The following is a 19,001-nucleotide window of genomic DNA, read 5'->3' on the forward strand; positions in this document are numbered from 1 at the left end:
TAGCTATGCAGGGAAAGAATTGCCAGATTTCTGACCAAAAACAGAGCTTTCTGGCCCAGTGTGCATTGGTGGCACCCAAAAGTATGCAACCTTTTTTCATTTTTAAAACAAAACCTAAGTCACACTCAAAGCCAAAGGCGGTGAAAAAATATGTGCTAGGGATAGAAAGCAATATCTAAGAAAAATGCAAAGAACTTTCTGTAATTTTTTCTAGCAGGAAAATAGAAAAATTAAGCCGCACGTCTTACTCGTAGCCATTTCCTTAACGTTTAAGGTTATACGTTAAGCTAACCTGTTACAAGCCAGAAAAAATGATAGTTTAAAATTATTTAAATGAAAATAATTGTTTGGAAATTGCGAAAATATGTTTAATAGATTTTTTAGGACTGAAGTATTAGTATAAAAATTTTGTCTTGATTAGCCCGTTTTAGAAAATGGTTAAGGTTTGTTTTGAGACTGCCAGAGGAAATTGGTATAAATGAGAATATCTCATGGGTTTTTAGAGCTAATTAAACGTAGTCAATACACGTTATATCAGTTTTGAGGCCGGTATGTGTACCATATTTGTCCTCAAAAATTCTAATCCTATAACTCTTTTTTGATAAATGATTCTGTTTCTCTGTTGGCGGCAGTCCACTTTGTAACAAGTCACACCAAGACGGTCACAAAGGAAACTACTATTAATAGTCGCAATATCTAACAATTATTTTAAAAATCGGACCGTTATGATTATAAATTGAATAATAAAAATAAATAAATAAAAAAAAAAAAATATTATTTTTAAAAGAGCCACGGATTAAATTACTAATCTAAAAATATTCGTTAACTATGATGGAATACCTTCCATATGAGAATGTTCTTTAATTGTGAAATAATGGTGTAATTGTTAAGGACATGTGAAAGGTATTTTTAGATTATTGTAATACACATATTGGTTCAAAAGATATTTGAATTTAATTTGTATATTACAAATTTTAAATAAATTTTCTATTAATTTTTTATTATTTTTTGTAAAAGTTTTAAAATAAGTCTAGTTTAAAATTTTTTTTATTAAGGTCTTTTGTTATTTTATAGTATGAAAAACATAGCCGTCTGATTAATTAAATATTCATTATAATTACTATTTTTATTGCTCGAAAATCTTCCAAATGAGCAGCCTTAAACTAAACTCAGATTTTTGGGTTCACAAGATTTCTACTTACCGCAAACATGCCTCGAGTACGATTACGAGATAATCGGTATCTCAGCGAGTCTTAGTCCGATCGACAAGAAACTTTCACAGGATATTCCCGAGATGTTGTTTATTTATATAAAAAATTATACAACTTTTTGTTTTGAAGTTGCAAACCATCCTGATTTTTTAATCGCGACGCTGTAATAAAATTGCCAAAAGCTTAGATTCTTCGTTGAAGCGGGACGAAGGAGACGATGCTAAATCATTTTTGATATCAGAAATTGTACATGCTGAAAGTGCGATTGTTTCGACTTTTTTACCTTGCTAAGAGGTGAAGATACAAAATAAAAATAATTTTGAGTGTCATTTTCTGAATAATGGATTTGAACTCCACGGGAAAATCAAGGTTTGATATCTGGGGTTTATGATATTATAAGTTTGTAAGCCATTGTGAGGCCGTTTTTAATTTAAAGTAAATAAGTATAGAAAATTAAAAATATTTACGATATATTGAAACCATAGTAAAAATTACAGTGTTAAATAATTTTTGTTAATTTGTTTTTACAAAAAGCAAAAATTATTAAATTAATGCGTATTGTATCAAGGCGTTCAGCAAAACAAACTTGATCACTGGTTACTGATACATCAGTGATCGTTGATCATGTTGTTCTCGTTGACTACGCCCAATGTTTTCAACAAACCCTCTTTTGATGAACGGTTCATATGGAACAAGTTTTTGAGATATGGCAGCACTTGTCAACTGCATGGTTGCTGTCGGAGCTAAGTTGCTGATGTCTTGAATTCGCCCTTAAAGCGAATCGAAATTTGCCCTGCGTTGCTCTCGCTCGCCACCAACACGAAAACTTCTTCGCTCTGTTTTCCATATCCATTCTGTACCTATTATCCGTTGCACGTTATCCATCTCTAAAACACAATTGTCAATTAACAACGCCATCTAGGCTAGGTTTTGTGAATAATTTAAAATAGTAGTAGTAGAGTTACTACTGGCGCCCTGGTGGTGAAGGTGTTTGCTCAACAAAAAATTTAGGTTGGCAGATAATTGAACGTGCTGCCAAGATTGAAGAAGAAACGAAGCGATTCATTGTGAATCAATTATATATACTCAATATACGAAAACCATGCGAAAAAACGAAAACCAAAATTAACAAGTTCGATACCAAGATTTCAGAACTTATTTCCTTCACGCTGCTGATAGCAAAACAACAAAAATATACGCTGTGTACTTCATGACGATTTGCAATTCCCGTGTTGGGAACACATTCAAATGAAACGGTACGTGAGTGGTGGGATTTAACCGGTACATAAGTGGTGGAAATGAAATGAGGTGATGAACCAAAAACCATGATTTAAACACCGCCACCTAGGATTCGAACAATACTTTACTTAAAACATCACAAATATTTATTTATTAATAACAAACATTTATAAAAAGACTTACAAATAAATCAGAAATTTTTAAAAGACAAGAATTAATTAAAAGACAAATACGTATTATTTTTTTTGTATCGAAATATTTAGTAAGATAAACATGCCGGTGAACAACATATTTTTTCCAATTCGCTTCAGATGCTTATTTAAGACATACCCAATACAGCAACCACACTATATCGTGAATGGTAAAAAGTTTCTGAGCTACATGGCGCCTGGTTCGCATTTTTAAAGGACTTAAACATCTCCTTGAATTCACTACTAATGCCAATTGGAAAATTCCTTTTTGACATTACGAGCAAAAAAACGAGATAAATTAACAAATATCCCATTATGCCTGGAAATGATTCAATTGCTTTAATATTTTAAAAGTTAAACGTATGTAAAACCTAAAGTTTTCTAAAATCGTATGGTTCTTAACTGTACGTTTTGCTTGACCCATAGGTGGCAGTGCTTGCGCGGAGCTTGTTGTTTTATCACTGCATTACATTCCCACCACTCGCGGACCGGTTCATTTGACAGTGTTCCAAACTCCGGCATTGTTTCTTAAATAATTTATTGAAACCTAGCATAGATGGCGCTGTTCTATGGCAATATTTTTCCGAGATGGAAAACGTACCGCGGGTAATAGTTCTTTTGGTGTTGGTAGCAAGCGCGACATAGGCAAGGTAAATTCTAATTTGCCACAATAGGCGAATCCAAGACATAAGTAGCGCAGTTCAGTCCAACAACCATGACTTAGAAAAGTGCTGCCACGTTTCGGAAAGTTGTCCATAGCTTTTGTGAAGAAGTTAAGCTAGTTTCAATTTAATTTAATGTGTTTTATCTTGATATAAAATATATAGATAATAAATAAATACAATCGTATTTAATTAAAATGAATTAATACTACCTATGGCCAACCGAAGTTTTTAGATTTGTTTATCGCTTAATCTTTTATAACATTGTACAGATTTTTCCAGTGGAAAAGTGTCTGTTTTTTATTTGAGAATTTGAATATATCAATTTATGCCAACATTGCAAAAATTTTCATTGTTGGTATTTTTTTCATATGCTAAAAGATAAAATTGCATCCAATTTGGCATAAAAAATTAGAAATTTAGAAAATTAGATGAAGAAAATGAACAATATGTTTTTTCTTGTTATTGGTTTTATTGACCTTGTATTTTGTATACATAAATCGAAGTGAAAAATACGAGGTCATTTTAATTCTTTTTTAGAAATCGATCAGAACTAAGGGTAAAGCCATTTTATTTTTTTTTTGCAATTTGATACTATGCGAATATTTTATTTATATTTTATATATTCTCAACTCGATCTCCTAAATACAAATCATTTACGTTTTATAGCCAACTTTCCAGTAAAGTCAAAAAACCTTTACACCACATACAATTTAATACTTGGTTCATAGCATTACAAAGTAATTTATATTTAAATAAATCTTAGATTAGACTAACAAACTAAGATGTAGAATAATTAAGCCTAATCCAAGTAGAATTGCTCGATAGGAACGTTCTTAAGCAGCTGATTGGCTAGTTTGCCAAATTCGCTAGCCAACTTCTTCTGCAGTTGAGCCTGCATGGCCTCCAGGACGACTTGAGAGTTATCTCGCAGGAACAAGTTGGTTGCCTCCACTGGGAAATAAAAGGAATTTCGTTATCACAATTGTCTGTAGAAAAATAAAGAAAAACTTACGCAGAATACGGTTGTTGTTGAAGGCACCCGATATGCTCATTTTCACATCCTTCACGTCCAGAACCAAGCTAAGGGCATCGATGTGCAGGTATTTTCCACCCTTTGCTGCGGGTCTTGACGTCTTTCCTGTGAGGTCGGCACTCACGCCCTCGAAATTGGCATGGAAGTCTCCTCCTCCGGAGGCTGGCAGGATCAAAAGGACCCCGGAGCTCGTGTACTTTGCCTCGATCTTCAGCTTGGGCATCACGATCTTCGCCTTGAAGGGCTCGCTGCCATCACTCAGCTTTAAAGATTTCACCTGGAAGTTGCTCGCCCCAAAGGCCTCCATGTTCTTTAGCGTAATCTTGTATCCCTGGGGACCCTCGGTCAACTGCAGGGCCAAAGTGTCCATCTTGAAGGGCTCCACGGAGGGTAGCTGAAATTTAATTAAAATTTATATTATATTAAATTATAGTTATATTTAACTAACATTCAAACTTGGTTTGTGAAAGTCAATAATTAATTCTGTGTACATAAACTTTTAGCAAATGTTTTCCATTTGAGAAACACAAAAAGTTGTAGGTAGCGTTCTAATATATAAAGTGTTTTGATCTTGTCTTTGCCGCTGTCGAATTTTGTAACACCTTTTTTCTCTGTTTATTTATATTATTTTTACGTTATTGCCTCGCTTGTGAAGTTGATTGCTTCTACTTTGAATGACCCTTTGAATAATTCAATATTTTCTTGAGATTAATTAAGTAATCTCGACACACTGAATGACCTTTAACTGCAAATTCCTATGTTCATTGCACCACTGTGCAGAGAGTGAGCCTCACCACTTCCGCAGATTTTTCCCGCGAAAACAATCATTATGCAAGTGCGAAAGTCCCAGTGACTTTCATTTGATTGGTTTCTTATGCAACTGAAAACTCGTTTACAGAGAAAACGCTCAAAAGAAAGATAGACGCAAAGTGCGACAACTAATGAACTTTGGCAGAAAAGTCACTCACCTGAATGTCGGGAATGCCATCGGCCAAGTAGGGCTTTAGGTGTTCAATAGCTCCAATAAAACAGTCCACCAATTTGGGGTCTTCCCTACGGCATTGTTTGATATAGGCGGCTGCAAAATATCAAGAGGTAATTAAAAATTGGGTCAAGTAAGATAAAATGGTACCTTGTTTATTTGTGCACCCATTATTATCATTGTTATAATATTACTAAAATTACAAATCGTTTAAAATTTAATTTAAAACACAGTCAAGCCTTGTTTTTTTTAATAGTTTATTATTGTTAAAGTTCATACTTTTATAAGTTTGTTGATGCTATTTAATGATAGCTCTATCGGAAGATAAACACTGAGAAGTGTCAACAAAGTGGAAGATCAACTTCAACCGCAGACTCAATTCCTGTAAAGTTCATCGACTCTGCAGACGAGCTCGAAAAATAAGCTCGAAACCACAGCGACGACCTTCAAACCGATCGAGATCGAAATCAAGATCTCGATTCGATAGCAAGGTTGCCAAGGAGTGCACCCTAGAACCTGTTGTAGTCGCAATTCTGTGGCACATGACACACATTCGTGGCTACTAAGGTTATAGTTATAGCTGGTTTATCATTATGGTTGTACCTGGGCAATTTCATTAGCGTCATTCGATGGCAAGGCGAGCTGCAGCGGGAGCGATTAAAATTTCAAGTTGAAGGCTGTTTGTTTAACGGCCACGGCTCGCGTTAATTAAATATGGATTTGGTTCATAGTTTGCATTTTGAGTTTTGAGTTTTGAGTTTTGAGTGCTTACATCTATACATTTTGAATGCGATGCGGAAGCGATGTCTCTGTTGACACTCATCGGCAGAAAAGCCGGGTTTTTGTCCCCCTTTTCGGTTTTGTTTCGCTCATTTGTCTAACAAAACCATGTCGCCTATCGCAATTAGCACATTGGCAAATGGTTAGATTTCAACCACTAGTGGTAAACTTGACATTTGACATATTCCCGAAGATTCGATTGCATTCTTTGTACACACAAGGTGTGAAAAGCAAAATAAACACCTTAGAAATTTTAAAAACCAGCTGTTGGTACTTCAAACATTTCTTTGGTGACTAACGCAACATCATTTACTTAACAATTAAATTAAATTACTGGCTTTTAAATACAAACTATAATTTGTTAATGACCGTCGTAAATTTAAATAGTGAATTAATGTATTAATAAATCTTTACTAACAAACAAAAGCTATATATATTGCTGGGTATTTACGAATTTGCTTTCGCGAACAGAATTTGTACTCCTTACAGTATAGGCTATGAAGTTAAAAGAAATTTTAATTACTAGGCTGGGAGAAAACTGCTTGAACTACTAAGGTGACAATTTTAGTGCCATATAACATTTTATGTACTAAATGATTAGTTTCAACCGGAATATTATTTGTGTTAAATCTAGAATATTCATAATTTCAAATAATCTTTTTTTACATAACAAAAACCAACAAAAATTGAAAGTACAATCCCATATAATTTTCTGTTTATTAGGTATCTAACAGCGTTTTAAAGTTAATAATTTGATTACCAGTAAAAAAAAGTTAAGTAATTTGGATGAGTGTTCTACAATTTCAGTTATGGGCTGCCCTTTCTTTTCTACTGACTGTGTTGTTCATGGTAAGGTAAGTTAACAATTCGGTATAAAAATGCGTTTCCTAATATAGTCATTGTCTAATTAGGATTTTTCATTAATTTCATTATAATCCTAACTTACGGGTCTCGGCGGTTACTATCCAAAGAGCTTGGATCACAATCACTAGGCACACAGATTTCATCATTTTGGGTAGAATCACTTAAGAACAATTTATAAATTATGTAAATTAATGCAGCCACACGCAACGGAGTCAGAAATAGTAGTATTATAAAATATTTGTGAGTGGACTGGTTGAACGTCCGTCGACGCGAAGCTGAGAACTTAAACTGCGAGCTGGTTGCCGGTCGATCGTCGATTTTAAAGCCCCTAAAGCTGTAGATCGCAGTGGAAAATGAAACGAGATGCAAACCAAGCCGATCTCAAGTCCCGCCGTCGACGTCTGCGCCGGCAGAGAACTTCCACTTTGCCGACCTGAGTATATAGTAGTACTAGTATGTAGAAGCTGGTGGATCCGAGGGCCTAGGCTTAGTGACTGACCGACCGAACGGGCTCCTCTCTTCTTGGTTTTTTGACTACTGTGTAAGATTTTGGTTTGTTTGCCCATTTGCCGAGTGCCAAAAAAAGCAATTAGGCAATTCTATTTTCGCAATTGCCTGCAAAGATGCAGATGAACCTGATGAACTTCTCGTGTGGTTAACCCTCTGTCTATCGACCACAAAGAAACCCTGATTGAGGTTTGAAAATGAAATTAATTACTTCTAATTACTCATACAGCGAAATAACCTCAAATCTAAGCTTAGCTACACGAAGAAGAAGCAATAACAATTCGCGGAACAAACTTAAAAAGATAGCACTTTGGGCCCCATAAACTTGTGGATTTGTGCAGCTTCCTTTTGTTCTACTAGCCTTGAGATAAATAGAATATAAGTCTTCTTAAAACCGTAACAAGGCAAGCTGGGCAACTAAACCGCATTACCTGTACTCGTGAAAATATCTCCGCCTCTAATTAAAAATGTGTGTGACGCTTTAATTGTCCATTAAAGTGAGATAATAAGATGTGTGCTTATAAGGCTGGTCGAATTCAACTTACACTGACTTTTAAAATACTCTGCCAAACGGATTTCACCAACCTTTGTTGTGCACATAAAAAACAAACTATCATAATAATACTTCAAATTATTTGGAAGGAACAGGGTCTTGCTCAACATAGTTTTTTAACATCAGCTTGTCTGGTAAGAAACTTACTTTACTTATTTGTGTTATTTCATTTCACCTTTTATTGATACTGTTTAGGTACTCATTTAAGTTCACAATTTAAGTGATTGGTTGCTAAACGACCTTCCCAATACTGACTCAGATGTAAAACGACTATTTAAATAGTTAACACGTTTGCTCACCGGCAGTGGATTAAAACTGCAATGTGTAAGTTGAAAAATGAAAATTCTTTTACTTGTTGTTTATCGAAATATAATCCTCACGCTAAAATGAATTATTCATGTGTTTAACTGGTTCCATCATAGATCTACTAGATTCTTGATATACCAGTCTATAATATATAGATAAGCGGGAGTTCAATTTTTTAAAATTATTAAGCCACGCAGTTAGCAACTGCATCTCAAATATCCGTAAAAAAATAGTAGCTTTCGTAAAACCAATATATATATATTTATAATAGTAATAATATTTAAGTTCATAATGACATATCGGACCAAAGATATATAAAAGTCATTGAAGTTTAAATAACTAACGAATTAATTCCGAGTTCGTTTCTTATTTATTCACTGTGTGTCAGCTATCTTCATATAATTTTGCGGGGAAACCAAAGCTCTTATACGGCCCATACTTTGCACTGTGATCGGAACACACTGAACTCTTAAACTGTTTACAATGGCCCTGAACACAAACAAATAGAGTTATGGGACGTATCGGGGAACTCGACGGGAAGACTTATTTGCTATACAAAGGCCTCTTCGTCGATTCTAAAGCCTGTTGTCATGACTGGCTCACAATGCGGGTAGATGTGGTTATAAATACATCTAAGTATAAATAAGTATCTGTACAAAAGACAGATGAGAATAATGACAAACGCGTAGGGAAATGCAAAAATGAGGAAGAAACACATATATTAAACATTTCATTGTTTTATTTTTTTCTTGTTATTCTCATCAATTCCCACATGACTTTGATATTTTGTTTGTGGTATACACAAGCCGTATTGTGAATTATATAAGGGGAAAAGTGCAAAGTTAAAATGACACCAAATATTATGGCAAGTTTTTTATAATAAAGATTAATATCATTCCAAAGGAAAAAAAAATATAATTTTTCGAGTTATTAAATCATCACATTCATTGACAAACAAGTTATATCAGACACTGTGGCCATATTCTACTCAGAATCACTTTCAATTCGCACTTCATTAGGGTATATTGGGGCTTTAGCTTCCTTGTGACCCAGAAATATGTCATTCAACTACCGAACAAAAGGGAATGGACCAGCAATTGCATTCACAGTCGAGTGCTTTTTAAGTTGTTGACCCAGTCACCGATCCACCTTGACCTTGAGTGCGATTCTCCACACGCACCCCAGTGCTGCCGGCAGAATATGTGCTTCTGTTTCGAACGTATTCTTTTTTCTTTGGCATTTCTTTTAAGGTGAGCACAATGTCTTGAGTATGGCTTGTATCTTGATTGTAGTCCTTTCAATTATAACTAAGGTTGATTTGAATTAAAGCACCACCCAGTCAGTTTTACTATTACAATATGCAAGGTTTATTTGTTTGACTCTGCGTAAATATATACATAAACATTTTTTAAGCGATTTTTTCCCTTATTATACCCTTGCAGAGGGTATTATAATATCAGTCAGAAGTTTGCAACGCCGTGAAGGAAACATTTCCGACCCTATAGTGTAGATATATTCTTGATCAGCATCAATAGGAGAGTCGATCTAGCCATGTCCGTCTGTCCGTCTGTCCGTCCGTCTGTCCGTCCGTTTCTACGCAAACTAGTCTCTCAGTTTTAAAGCTATCTGCATGAGCCCTTCCCAAAAGTTTTATGTTGCAGTGTTCTATTGCAGGTAGTACATAAGTCGGAACGAGCCGGATCGGACGCCCATAGCATATAGCTTCCATAGGAACAATCGAAAAAATAAATTTTAAAAAATTACAACTTTGCTGTTTTTGTTTTTAGTTCTTCGACATATAGTAATGGTTAAATATTGCAGAATTACGGTTAAAATTTGATCAAAATCGGACGACTATATTATATAGCTCCAATAGAAACAATAAAAATATTAAAAAAAATTTTTTATTTAAAATGTAACTTTTCTGTTTTTTATTTATTTTTTTTTTAATTCTTTTTGACCTATTATTAATTTTACAGTTCAGAAAACGATCTATCTAACTTTTTTATTTATGGATAATTATTTATTGAAGAGCTTATTTTATGTTCCTTATTTATTTATTTTAAAATAAGGAACATAACATTTTAAGCCATCAACTTGCTTAGCGTGCACATTTTAAATTGGTATACATTAAAATCACATTCATATTTTCCTTTTATATGTCATTCTCATCCTGTACTATTTTATTTTCATTGAGAAAATATTATAAAATTTCATTGAATCTTATAGCTGTCACAGGAACTGTCAAACAATTGAGCTGCAAATCATCATAGCTTCCATGTTTTTAAACATATACGCAAGTAAATTATAGTTTTAACTTTTTCAAGAATATTTAATTTGTGAGCTGCAATCGTATAAGAACTTCGGCTTGCCGAAGTTTCCTTCATTTCTTGTTATTTTTTAACTGTTAATTCCCTGACTCTGCATCTGCATAACCGAAATATAAAGATTCCTAAAGATTTGAAAGAAAAAAATATAAGTTGTTTCATTTGTTGGCAATTAACTTGCACTTTAACACTCTTACTAAAAGTACATAAGAAACATTTTATCAATGGTTTTTTATACAAGTTTTTAAATTAAAATTAATCCAACAATAGGGTATAAATGTATTCTCAAAATCAGAATTACATATATACACCTAAAGGCACATTATATAAAAAAAGTAAATAAAAGTGATTATTTAATAAATAATCAATGCTCATGCTATGCTAGAAGAAATCCGTTCATTCTTAAAATGTACATTTTTTTAACTGTATTAAACGACTTAAAAAAGTCTACTTAATACAAAATGTGTAAAATGTATTACAAACTAAAATCATTTTTACAAACTACAGGATCGATAAGTACTGAATGGCATACTTTTAGGCGCCAGGCTAACAGTGAAGGGCAATAATGTTGAACATACCGTTTTTTGTCAGTTTATGTAGTTTTTATTCATCTATCTAACTTTTCTATTTATGGATAATTATTTATTGAAGAGCTTATTTTATTTTCCTTATTTATTTACTTTAAAATAAGCAAATTAAATATTAAGCTGTCAACTTGCTTAGGGAGCCCATTTTAAATTGGTATACATTAAAATCACATTCATTGTGAAAATATTATAAAATTTCATTGAATTTAAACATCGTTTCAAAATTTTTACAAGATTGTGGTTCTAAGCTCATTGCTCCCCAAAATTTCCTACAAGCCCCTCCCGAATGACCATGCGTTTCCACCTCAAATTTTCAATTTAAATGCAAAACGGATAATGGTCAATAATCGAAATTATTCTTGACAGTCCATAAAGTTCCCTGAAAAGTTTTGAAAGACAATTGCATTTCATTCGAGGGCTTGTCTCCATCAACAAATCGACTTGCCGAGCAAATAAAAATATCTGATTTATTAGGGTTAACACACTCCCCGACTGGTTCAATGCATTTGTGGATGGCTGTATGGATGGATGTGGATAATGAGTACCCATTACCGCACTGGGCACTTAGGAAGTTCTTCTTGACCTTTAGGCCACAAGTGGAACTGCGGCCTACAAAAGGGCCAAGAGGCAGAAGAGCAAAAGGTGAAAACAAGAGAGAGTGCGGTACGGTGCTAATCTCAGCTTGGAGAATCGCTAATGACGCCAAGCCGCTGGGATGATTCATGACAGCCTCATTACCAACCGGCAATCGCGGCTGTGGGAGGTTGGGCTCCGAGTCAGAGACCCTTAAAACTTAACCTTCAGGCCTCCAGCCCAGGCAACTTTACACAGAGAAAAAGCTTACAGTGCAGATTTATTATCCAAACGAAGAAAGGGCCAAGACCGGTTTTAAAACTTCTGCAGAACGTAGTCATTCAATTAGGACCACCACCACCAATTTAGTTTGGCTCTGATCGTTTCTATAGCATTTGATTTTGATCCCAACTGGTTTTAAACTTGACCTTTATAAAAATAAGATTTAGAAATGTTCATATAATAATATAATATTTTTCTTTGTCACTGACTTCTAAATCAACATTCATACGTCTTTTTATGTTTATTTTTGTAACTAATGAAAAAAAAAATAAAAAAAATAAACATTTTTTAATTAAAACCTCTTTTTCACAGTACAGTAATGATAACGCCGACGACCTGTCTACTACGGCCGATTCCTGGGGTGTGGCAAAAAGGCCTTTTGTTCGTGTTTCTTTCGCCAGCTCTTTCGCTGCATTTTCGTGGGGCTTTCGAGCGGTCTTCTTGCTGGTTAAAATGGCTTGGACCAACGCAGCTCGAGCTCATTCCTCAGCCGAGTCGCGTGAAAGTTGGACGTAAAGTAAGCGCAGCCGAAGAAAGCAGAAGACAGCTCAGCCCGATTCTTTGTTCAAGAACAAACAGTGAACTGGTTGGGCCTGGCTCTTTGACCCACTTCCAGCCCGATACGAAAGAATTTCCGCTCCAAAGTGAAACCAAAACGAACTTCGGAATTCGGCGTTTTAAATTCTTCCCCGAGTTTATCACTTTCGCTCGTAAAGAGCAGCCAGCTACGTCATCTAAGCGAAATTAGCATATGCATATCCATAAACCTGAACGCACTGCCGAGAGTGGCCGAAACGCGCTAATCAATTACGAAACTAGCGAAAAGTGAAACACAGCGCCCATCTATAATTTCTGTTACTTGTACTTTCATGCAGACGAACCGAAGAAATGTGCCGCAAGATTGGATTCATTTTGCTCGTCGCCCTGCTGGGCACCACTTTTGCCCAGGAGCAGCGTAAGTAGCGATCAAACTATATAATAAGTGGCACCAATTTGGTCGCGGCTTTCTAAGTTACATCAATCGAGGCGCCGACTTTCCAGCCGGTCCTTAGACACGTCCACCGACCAACTTGGCTAAGTGGCCCATGGATTTGGCATTGACTAATTGCCCACCCCCACATACGTGCCTTAGCAACAACGAAAGTCGGCTCATACCAAAGCTGGTCAAGTGGTTTCTAGAATAGCATACATAGTTCAAGCTCTACCGTTCCTAACATGAAATTAGCTCGAGATAAATCATAATGCAGAGAAAATACTTTGTGTATGGACTGATCTTTTATATATGTGTTTATCATTCACTGCCAAAAACCAGACACCGAAAATAGTCGTTTTTAAAGACTGTTATTTTGAGAGACTACTGGCATCTTTACACTTAGTTTCAATTTGGCTTCTTTTCGTACACAATTTAGTTTGTTTTATTATTTGGACGACTTTGTTACAGTTTGTGGTTAGGACTAATAATAGTTTTATTTTTGACGCTTATAACCAAAATTCAGCAAGGTCCTTTAAAAATTAAAGTGACTGCTATAAGTTGCTTATAACTGGAATTCTGGTGTTTACCAAATCATTGCTTAAAATTATTTTCTAAATTAAAGTGTGAGTGGAAATAGTCAAACAAATGCAGGCATTCATTACCTACCCTGGAAAACCTACCCCTGAACCATCATTTCACACAGGCCCTCCCCTTCGAAACGGCGGTAATTAACCCGGCAGTAAACCTGTCACAGTCATGTCCCATCTCTGCGACTCACAGTTCAGCCCGACCATGTTCCAGCGACTATTTGCTGTGAGATCGGAGAGGTAATTGTGAACTTGAACCCACGTCAACTGACGCATTCACCTGGGAATCGCAATTAACGGGAGGAAAGCGAATCTTCAACTTCATTGTGAGGCCCGTCGATTAATTCAGTCGGGGACGGGAGACAATGCCATCCATGAATCGGCAAAACATGACATTTAGAGACCACTGCATGCTTTATTACAACCCATTGTCTCACCCTGCGATTGCTATTATTCCAGCCTACTACCTACAACAATGTCCGCGGGATGAGGCCCAGATCAACGAATGTCTCCGGGAAAGTGGCAACAAGCTGGTCCACTACCTGCAGAAGGGAGTGCCGGAGTTGGACATCTATGAGGTGAGGCTTATTACAACAGTAGAGTGCGTTTTCCATGTGCTTAAGATTTTGGCTTGACAAGATGTTGTACGTTTTATGGAAGACTAGCAGGCGGCTATGAATAATTTAAGTATTCAAAGCAGATGACAGTCCGTCTATATGTGTATTTAGCGTGGAATCCTTAGTAAAACAGTACTATCTTTGACAGATCGAACCCGTGATGATTGACGAGATCGGCATCGTGCTGGGCAGTGGCCCAGATGGCTATCGCGCTCTTTTCCGGAATATTCAAGCCTACGGTGTGAGCAACATTACGGTCACCAATATCCGGTAAGTAATGCCCTCTCCTAAAACTAAATTTAAGAGTGTTTGTAATTGACATCTTAATTCCATCATACCTGTTGCCTTATTAAAAGCAGGGTTTCTTAGGCGAAATAATTTTAAATCAATATAGGGGGGGTCACCAAATGCGGTCTGAATGTACACGCGATGTAAGATTTAATATCAATTCGTATGTAACAAATTTCACCCAATTTTTTTGGCTGAAATTTTTGTGACATTTCAAAGCTAGCAACCGATCATTAGACGATAAACGATACCTTAAAAAATATATTATTCTGACCAGACTTATTCGTTCAGAAGGGTGACTGTATGATAGAACCATTAGCCAAAATTTGAATTTTTATAACAATGTCTAATTTTAATTTTCTTATTCTTAGTCCTAGATGGATACACCCAAAAAAAATTATCATAAATACTGAGCTGGTGTTACATGAATTTTAAACTATCTGGTATGATAAATTTATCAATGATAATACTTAATTAATACCACGAAAGCATAAAAACAAAACTTATGAACTTATGTAATATGTATAACCAAAAGGTAGAGGGGATATATAATTTAGTTTTGAGTTAAAACTTATAACGTCTAGTTAGTTTTTTTCAGGGCGCACTTATTAAAACGAAATTTCCTTTTTTTTTTTGTGTAACTTTTGTTTAAATCAGCAAATAAGTCTTACGCTGCATTTAGGCGTAATTATTATATTTTTATTGGCTGCTCATTTGCTTAACCGCCCAGTCCATCGACCAGTGGGTCTATCAGTCAGTTGGCCACTCAATCAGTGTCTCCCAGCACGCGATCTCCACTTAGCATTTGGTCAACATCGTGGGAGCTAATTTGAACGAGCGCAGTTTCCAATCATTTGACGTGGTTTGTCATAGCCTCTTGAATACCTCATAGCTCACAGTCTTTATTTATGGACACAACGTTTGGCACACGCTGGGAAATCTATTGAGCAATAAGTGATTTGCATTTCAATGGTTCTTTGACTCTTACTTGAACGTTTTATGTTTGCCCAGACCGATTTGCATCCGCGCGGGTTTTTTAATGTTTTTTTTTTTACGCGCTATTACCCGCAACAAGGTGTTTGCCCATTCTGGTTGGTTCTACTTATTCTAGAGCCCAGGAAACTCAAATCCATGGCTTATCTGGAAGTAGTCAGACTTATGAATAAAATTAAATGGTTCGCTGGAAATTCGATGCATTGATAAATTGGTATTTATTCAGATTTATGGGGAGTTTTCTAAAGCGGGGAAATTAAACCAGAAAAGATCTTGGGCAATTATTTGATGACAAATCATATTCGCTATTGAAGAGTTGGGCTGAATTTTACATTTTTTAGATATTAATTAATTCATTAATTCATTAATATTAATGAATTTATTTTACAAAGTTGGGTAAACACAAACTCTAAAAAAAAAAATTTAATTTTAGTTCTGATTTAAGAACAACATTTAATTTAATTTTCAAGAAGTTACTCCCCAACACGTTGACCCACTCTCCTCGATGGCCTTTAACTTTATTATGCAACACTCAAAGCCAAGAACACTTTTAGCTTAACTTTCCGGTATCTGGAACAACAACAGCTCCACCAACAATAGCAGCAGAAAAAACATAAATTTGGGCATAGACACTTGGCACTCAATTGACAAAAAATAAAAGAATCCACAAGTGGCAGAAAATGAACAAAAACACAGGCCAAGACGTCGGGCCCACATATCGTAGACCAAGAAACAAGCCAGAAAAGTGTGCCAACGCTGATTCTCTAAGTGGAGAGCAGTCTTTGGGCCGGTTCCAATATCGGTTTCGTTCTCTGCCCCTTTTTATCCTGGCGAAGGGTACTGAAATCCATTCCTTTAATTTGTCATCTAAAAGCATTTTGAATTAAAATGTTATTCATACTTTTACTATAATATTTTGAAAAACAGTTTACTTTAATTTTCATTTATAGATAAAATTACATTGTTCCTTGACAGATCGACCAGAACTAACTTTAACTTGTATGATTAATAAAGCTACTTTAAGATAGGGTATTTTGAACTTAGATTTGTTTACTATGTTCTTGTACAAAATTAGTTTTTCCAAAAGTCCCAGGTCTACTGCTTCTAACCGTAGTCAGTAAGTTCTCTTTGGTTTATTATTTTAAATTAAAGAGAGCTTCAAGGCTGAAAAGATACGACTAAAACCATCGGGTCATCTTCGCATGAAACGAATGAAACGGCAGCTTTTCGCTAGGCTCATTACTTTGAAGATTGTCACTGTCATTGCCATTAGAGGCGCACATTAATGCCCCTATCTCAACGTATCTTTTTTGCAGCTCCGACTTGGACTCGCTGCAGTTCCAACTGACGTGCGAAATACCTCGGATTCGCGTCAAGGCTCAGTACCGATCCACAGGTGTTCTGATCTTGGTGAAGGCCTCCGGGGCCGGCGACTACTGGGGGGAGTATGGTGGGTACCCGTGTTTTTCTGGGCTGGGATGGCGCTCTACTAATCACTATCGATCTCGCAGAGGGCGTCAAGGCCAAGATCTACTTCAAGGCGGTGGCCAACGAGGGTCCCGATGGGCGCACCTACCTAACGACGGACTCTGTCAAGATGGACTTCAATGTGAAGGAGATCCAGATGGGTGTGGACAACATCGCCAATGGCAATTCGGTCATACGTAAGTATATATTTAGTTTACTTTATCGCAGAGAGTTGATATGCTTTCAATCAGTTTGTTTGATTGCACATCAAATTGTTATGAGTTTAAACGATTCTAAATGAAGCTTCATTTTCTATAATAATGTACAGAGACATAAGAGTAATCCAAATGTTGTAATCCTTCCACAGAGGCCGCCCTCAACCTGTTCATCAACTCCAACTCCCAGGAGCTGCTAAAGGAAATGAAGCCGGCGCTCAGAACCAAACTTACACTCGTCATTCGCAACTTCATGGATCGCATCTTCGCAAAGATCCCACTGGACGAGTGGATCAACCTGAATTAGATTGTAGTTTCCCTAGTCTAAGTCCTAATTTATTGCACACAGTTCAAGCTAAATAAACCCAGTAAAGTCTATCTAGGATGTTTATTGCTCAAAATTGCTGCTGCATAACCCAAGCCACTGGTTAGTATGTCATATGTCAGAGTCATACAGCCCATCAGCGCGGTATTAGGCAACTGGGTTCGGAGTTGTTATTAAAAGCACGTTAGCTGCCCCCGCACGTCACGCTAATTCAAGGTCTTTGCCGTCTGAATGAATGAGAAATGTGGGGAAAAGGTTCGTAAATAAGAGGAGATAGACAGGCTGAGTTTGTTTTTGCTTAAAATACTATATAGCTCTGGGTTTGTAACATTTAAAATAATTTTTAGTTTATTTAAAAAGAGCTGCACTGCAAAAATGAATGCTGAACCAAGAAACAACGAATTGCCTTTTTTGCCAAAGTACCCATGCTTCTTTTAAATTTTAATTCTCCATAATGGTTTCAACTTTTATCTTAAATTCTCGTTCTGTTGGATGAAGTTTCTAGACTATCCCTCTGTATATCCATAAAAACAGCGACCCTTGCTCGCTTAAATCCCATATAACTGTCAGTTCAAGTCTCCATTTCCAAAGGGAAGCTCACCACATCGGATTGATTAATAAACTATGAATGAGCAACGAACATTGCACACCTCAACTTATCTAATGCAGCTATCATTGGGATGAGGCCTGGAAAATGATCTTTGTCTGGTTCCCGAATTGCGTGCACCTCGCCAATTTGCCTCCACAATCAGCCTCCGCATCGAACCAGCTATCCTCACAGAACCCAAGTCGGGATCGCTATTACGCAATCCGCCCGCTGCACAACTTCCAAAGTTGGCAGTTGACAATCTGCCATCAAAGATGTTCGCGTGGCGTAATTGCGACAGGCACGATAGCGACTAGAATGATCTTTCTTGCCCCTGCCCCACGCGTCTGGTCCGGACTCCGGAGTTGACCCCTCACTAACTGCGATCACCACACTCGGAAGAAAACTACTCATTTTGGGACATTTTATTTTTTTCGCTACAGGTAGTGGGTTGAAAAACAATTTGTCTTTTGTTTTTTTAAACATTTTGAGTCAATTGTTGTATATAGTAATTGTTTGGTGTTAAGCGGCGGGATATTAAAGCTCTTATACATATAACTGTGATCGGAGGACTACATATAATCGACAGATCCCTTAGCCCTGTTTGTTAATGTTCATGGCTGTACACTGAAATCAATATTGATAGCTCAGTCCGGAATCTTTAACAGTAATTTACTGCAACATTATGGACCTTTGTTGTTACATTTTGTACTGTATTAACGCTTGACTTACAAACAAAACAATAAAACTTGCATGTCCTTTTGCGTTTATAATTCTCAACTAACAAAGTAACTAACAATAAATATTGTTACTTTCTGATTTTTCGTTTCTTCTTGGGTGCCATGACCCA

General features: G+C 36.2%; 2 protein-coding genes across 2 annotated transcripts; one reads left to right on the forward strand and one right to left on the reverse strand.

Moving 5' to 3' along the window:
• Positions 1 to 3,999: 3,999 nt before the first annotated feature.
• On the reverse strand, positions 4,000 to 7,273 carry LOC128264655 (uncharacterized). The gene is made up of 4 exons (XM_053000263.1): positions 7,048 to 7,273; positions 5,308 to 5,417; positions 4,319 to 4,733; positions 4,000 to 4,257 (listed from the first exon to the last, which is right to left on the reverse strand). The coding sequence occupies exons 1-4, from the start codon at positions 7,109 to 7,111 to the stop codon at positions 4,106 to 4,108; spliced, it is 741 nt and encodes a 246-aa protein (XP_052856223.1). The 5' UTR covers positions 7,112 to 7,273; the 3' UTR covers positions 4,000 to 4,105.
• A 5,226-nt stretch (positions 7,274 to 12,499) lies between these two features.
• Positions 12,500 to 17,618, forward strand: LOC128264649 (protein takeout). The gene is made up of 7 exons (XM_053000250.1): positions 12,500 to 12,617; positions 12,976 to 13,055; positions 14,120 to 14,238; positions 14,426 to 14,547; positions 16,875 to 17,008; positions 17,070 to 17,222; positions 17,393 to 17,618. The coding sequence occupies exons 2-7, from the start codon at positions 12,989 to 12,991 to the stop codon at positions 17,545 to 17,547; spliced, it is 750 nt and encodes a 249-aa protein (XP_052856210.1). The 5' UTR covers positions 12,500 to 12,617; positions 12,976 to 12,988; the 3' UTR covers positions 17,548 to 17,618.
• The last annotated feature ends 1,383 nt before the right edge of the window (positions 17,619 to 19,001 follow it).

Source organism: Drosophila gunungcola, chromosome 3R (genome assembly GCF_025200985.1).
Source record: "Drosophila gunungcola strain Sukarami chromosome 3R, Dgunungcola_SK_2, whole genome shotgun sequence".
Taxonomy (NCBI): Eukaryota; Metazoa; Arthropoda; class Insecta; order Diptera; family Drosophilidae; genus Drosophila; species Drosophila gunungcola.

Bases quoted from the DNA above. Each gene is read 5' to 3' on its own strand.
- LOC128264649 (XM_053000250.1), top strand. From the start codon at position 12,989: ATGTGCCGCAAGATTGGATTCATTTTGCTCGTCGCCCTGCTGGGCACC. The intron at 13,056-14,119 runs GTAAGTAGCGAT...CTATTATTCCAG, and splicing joins CACTTTTGCCCAGGAGCAGC to CCTACTACCTACAACAATGT. The intron at 17,009-17,069 runs GTGGGTACCCGT...TCGATCTCGCAG, and splicing joins CGACTACTGGGGGGAGTATG to AGGGCGTCAAGGCCAAGATC.
- LOC128264655 (XM_053000263.1), bottom strand. From the start codon at position 7,111: ATGATGAAATCTGTGTGCCTAGTGATTGTGATCCAAGCTCTTTGGATA. The intron at 5,418-7,047 runs GTAAGTTAGGAT...GATATTTTGCAG, and splicing joins GATAGTAACCGCCGAGACCC to CCGCCTATATCAAACAATGC. The intron at 4,258-4,318 runs GTAAGTTTTTCT...TTTATTTCCCAG, and splicing joins CAACAACAACCGTATTCTGC to TGGAGGCAACCAACTTGTTC.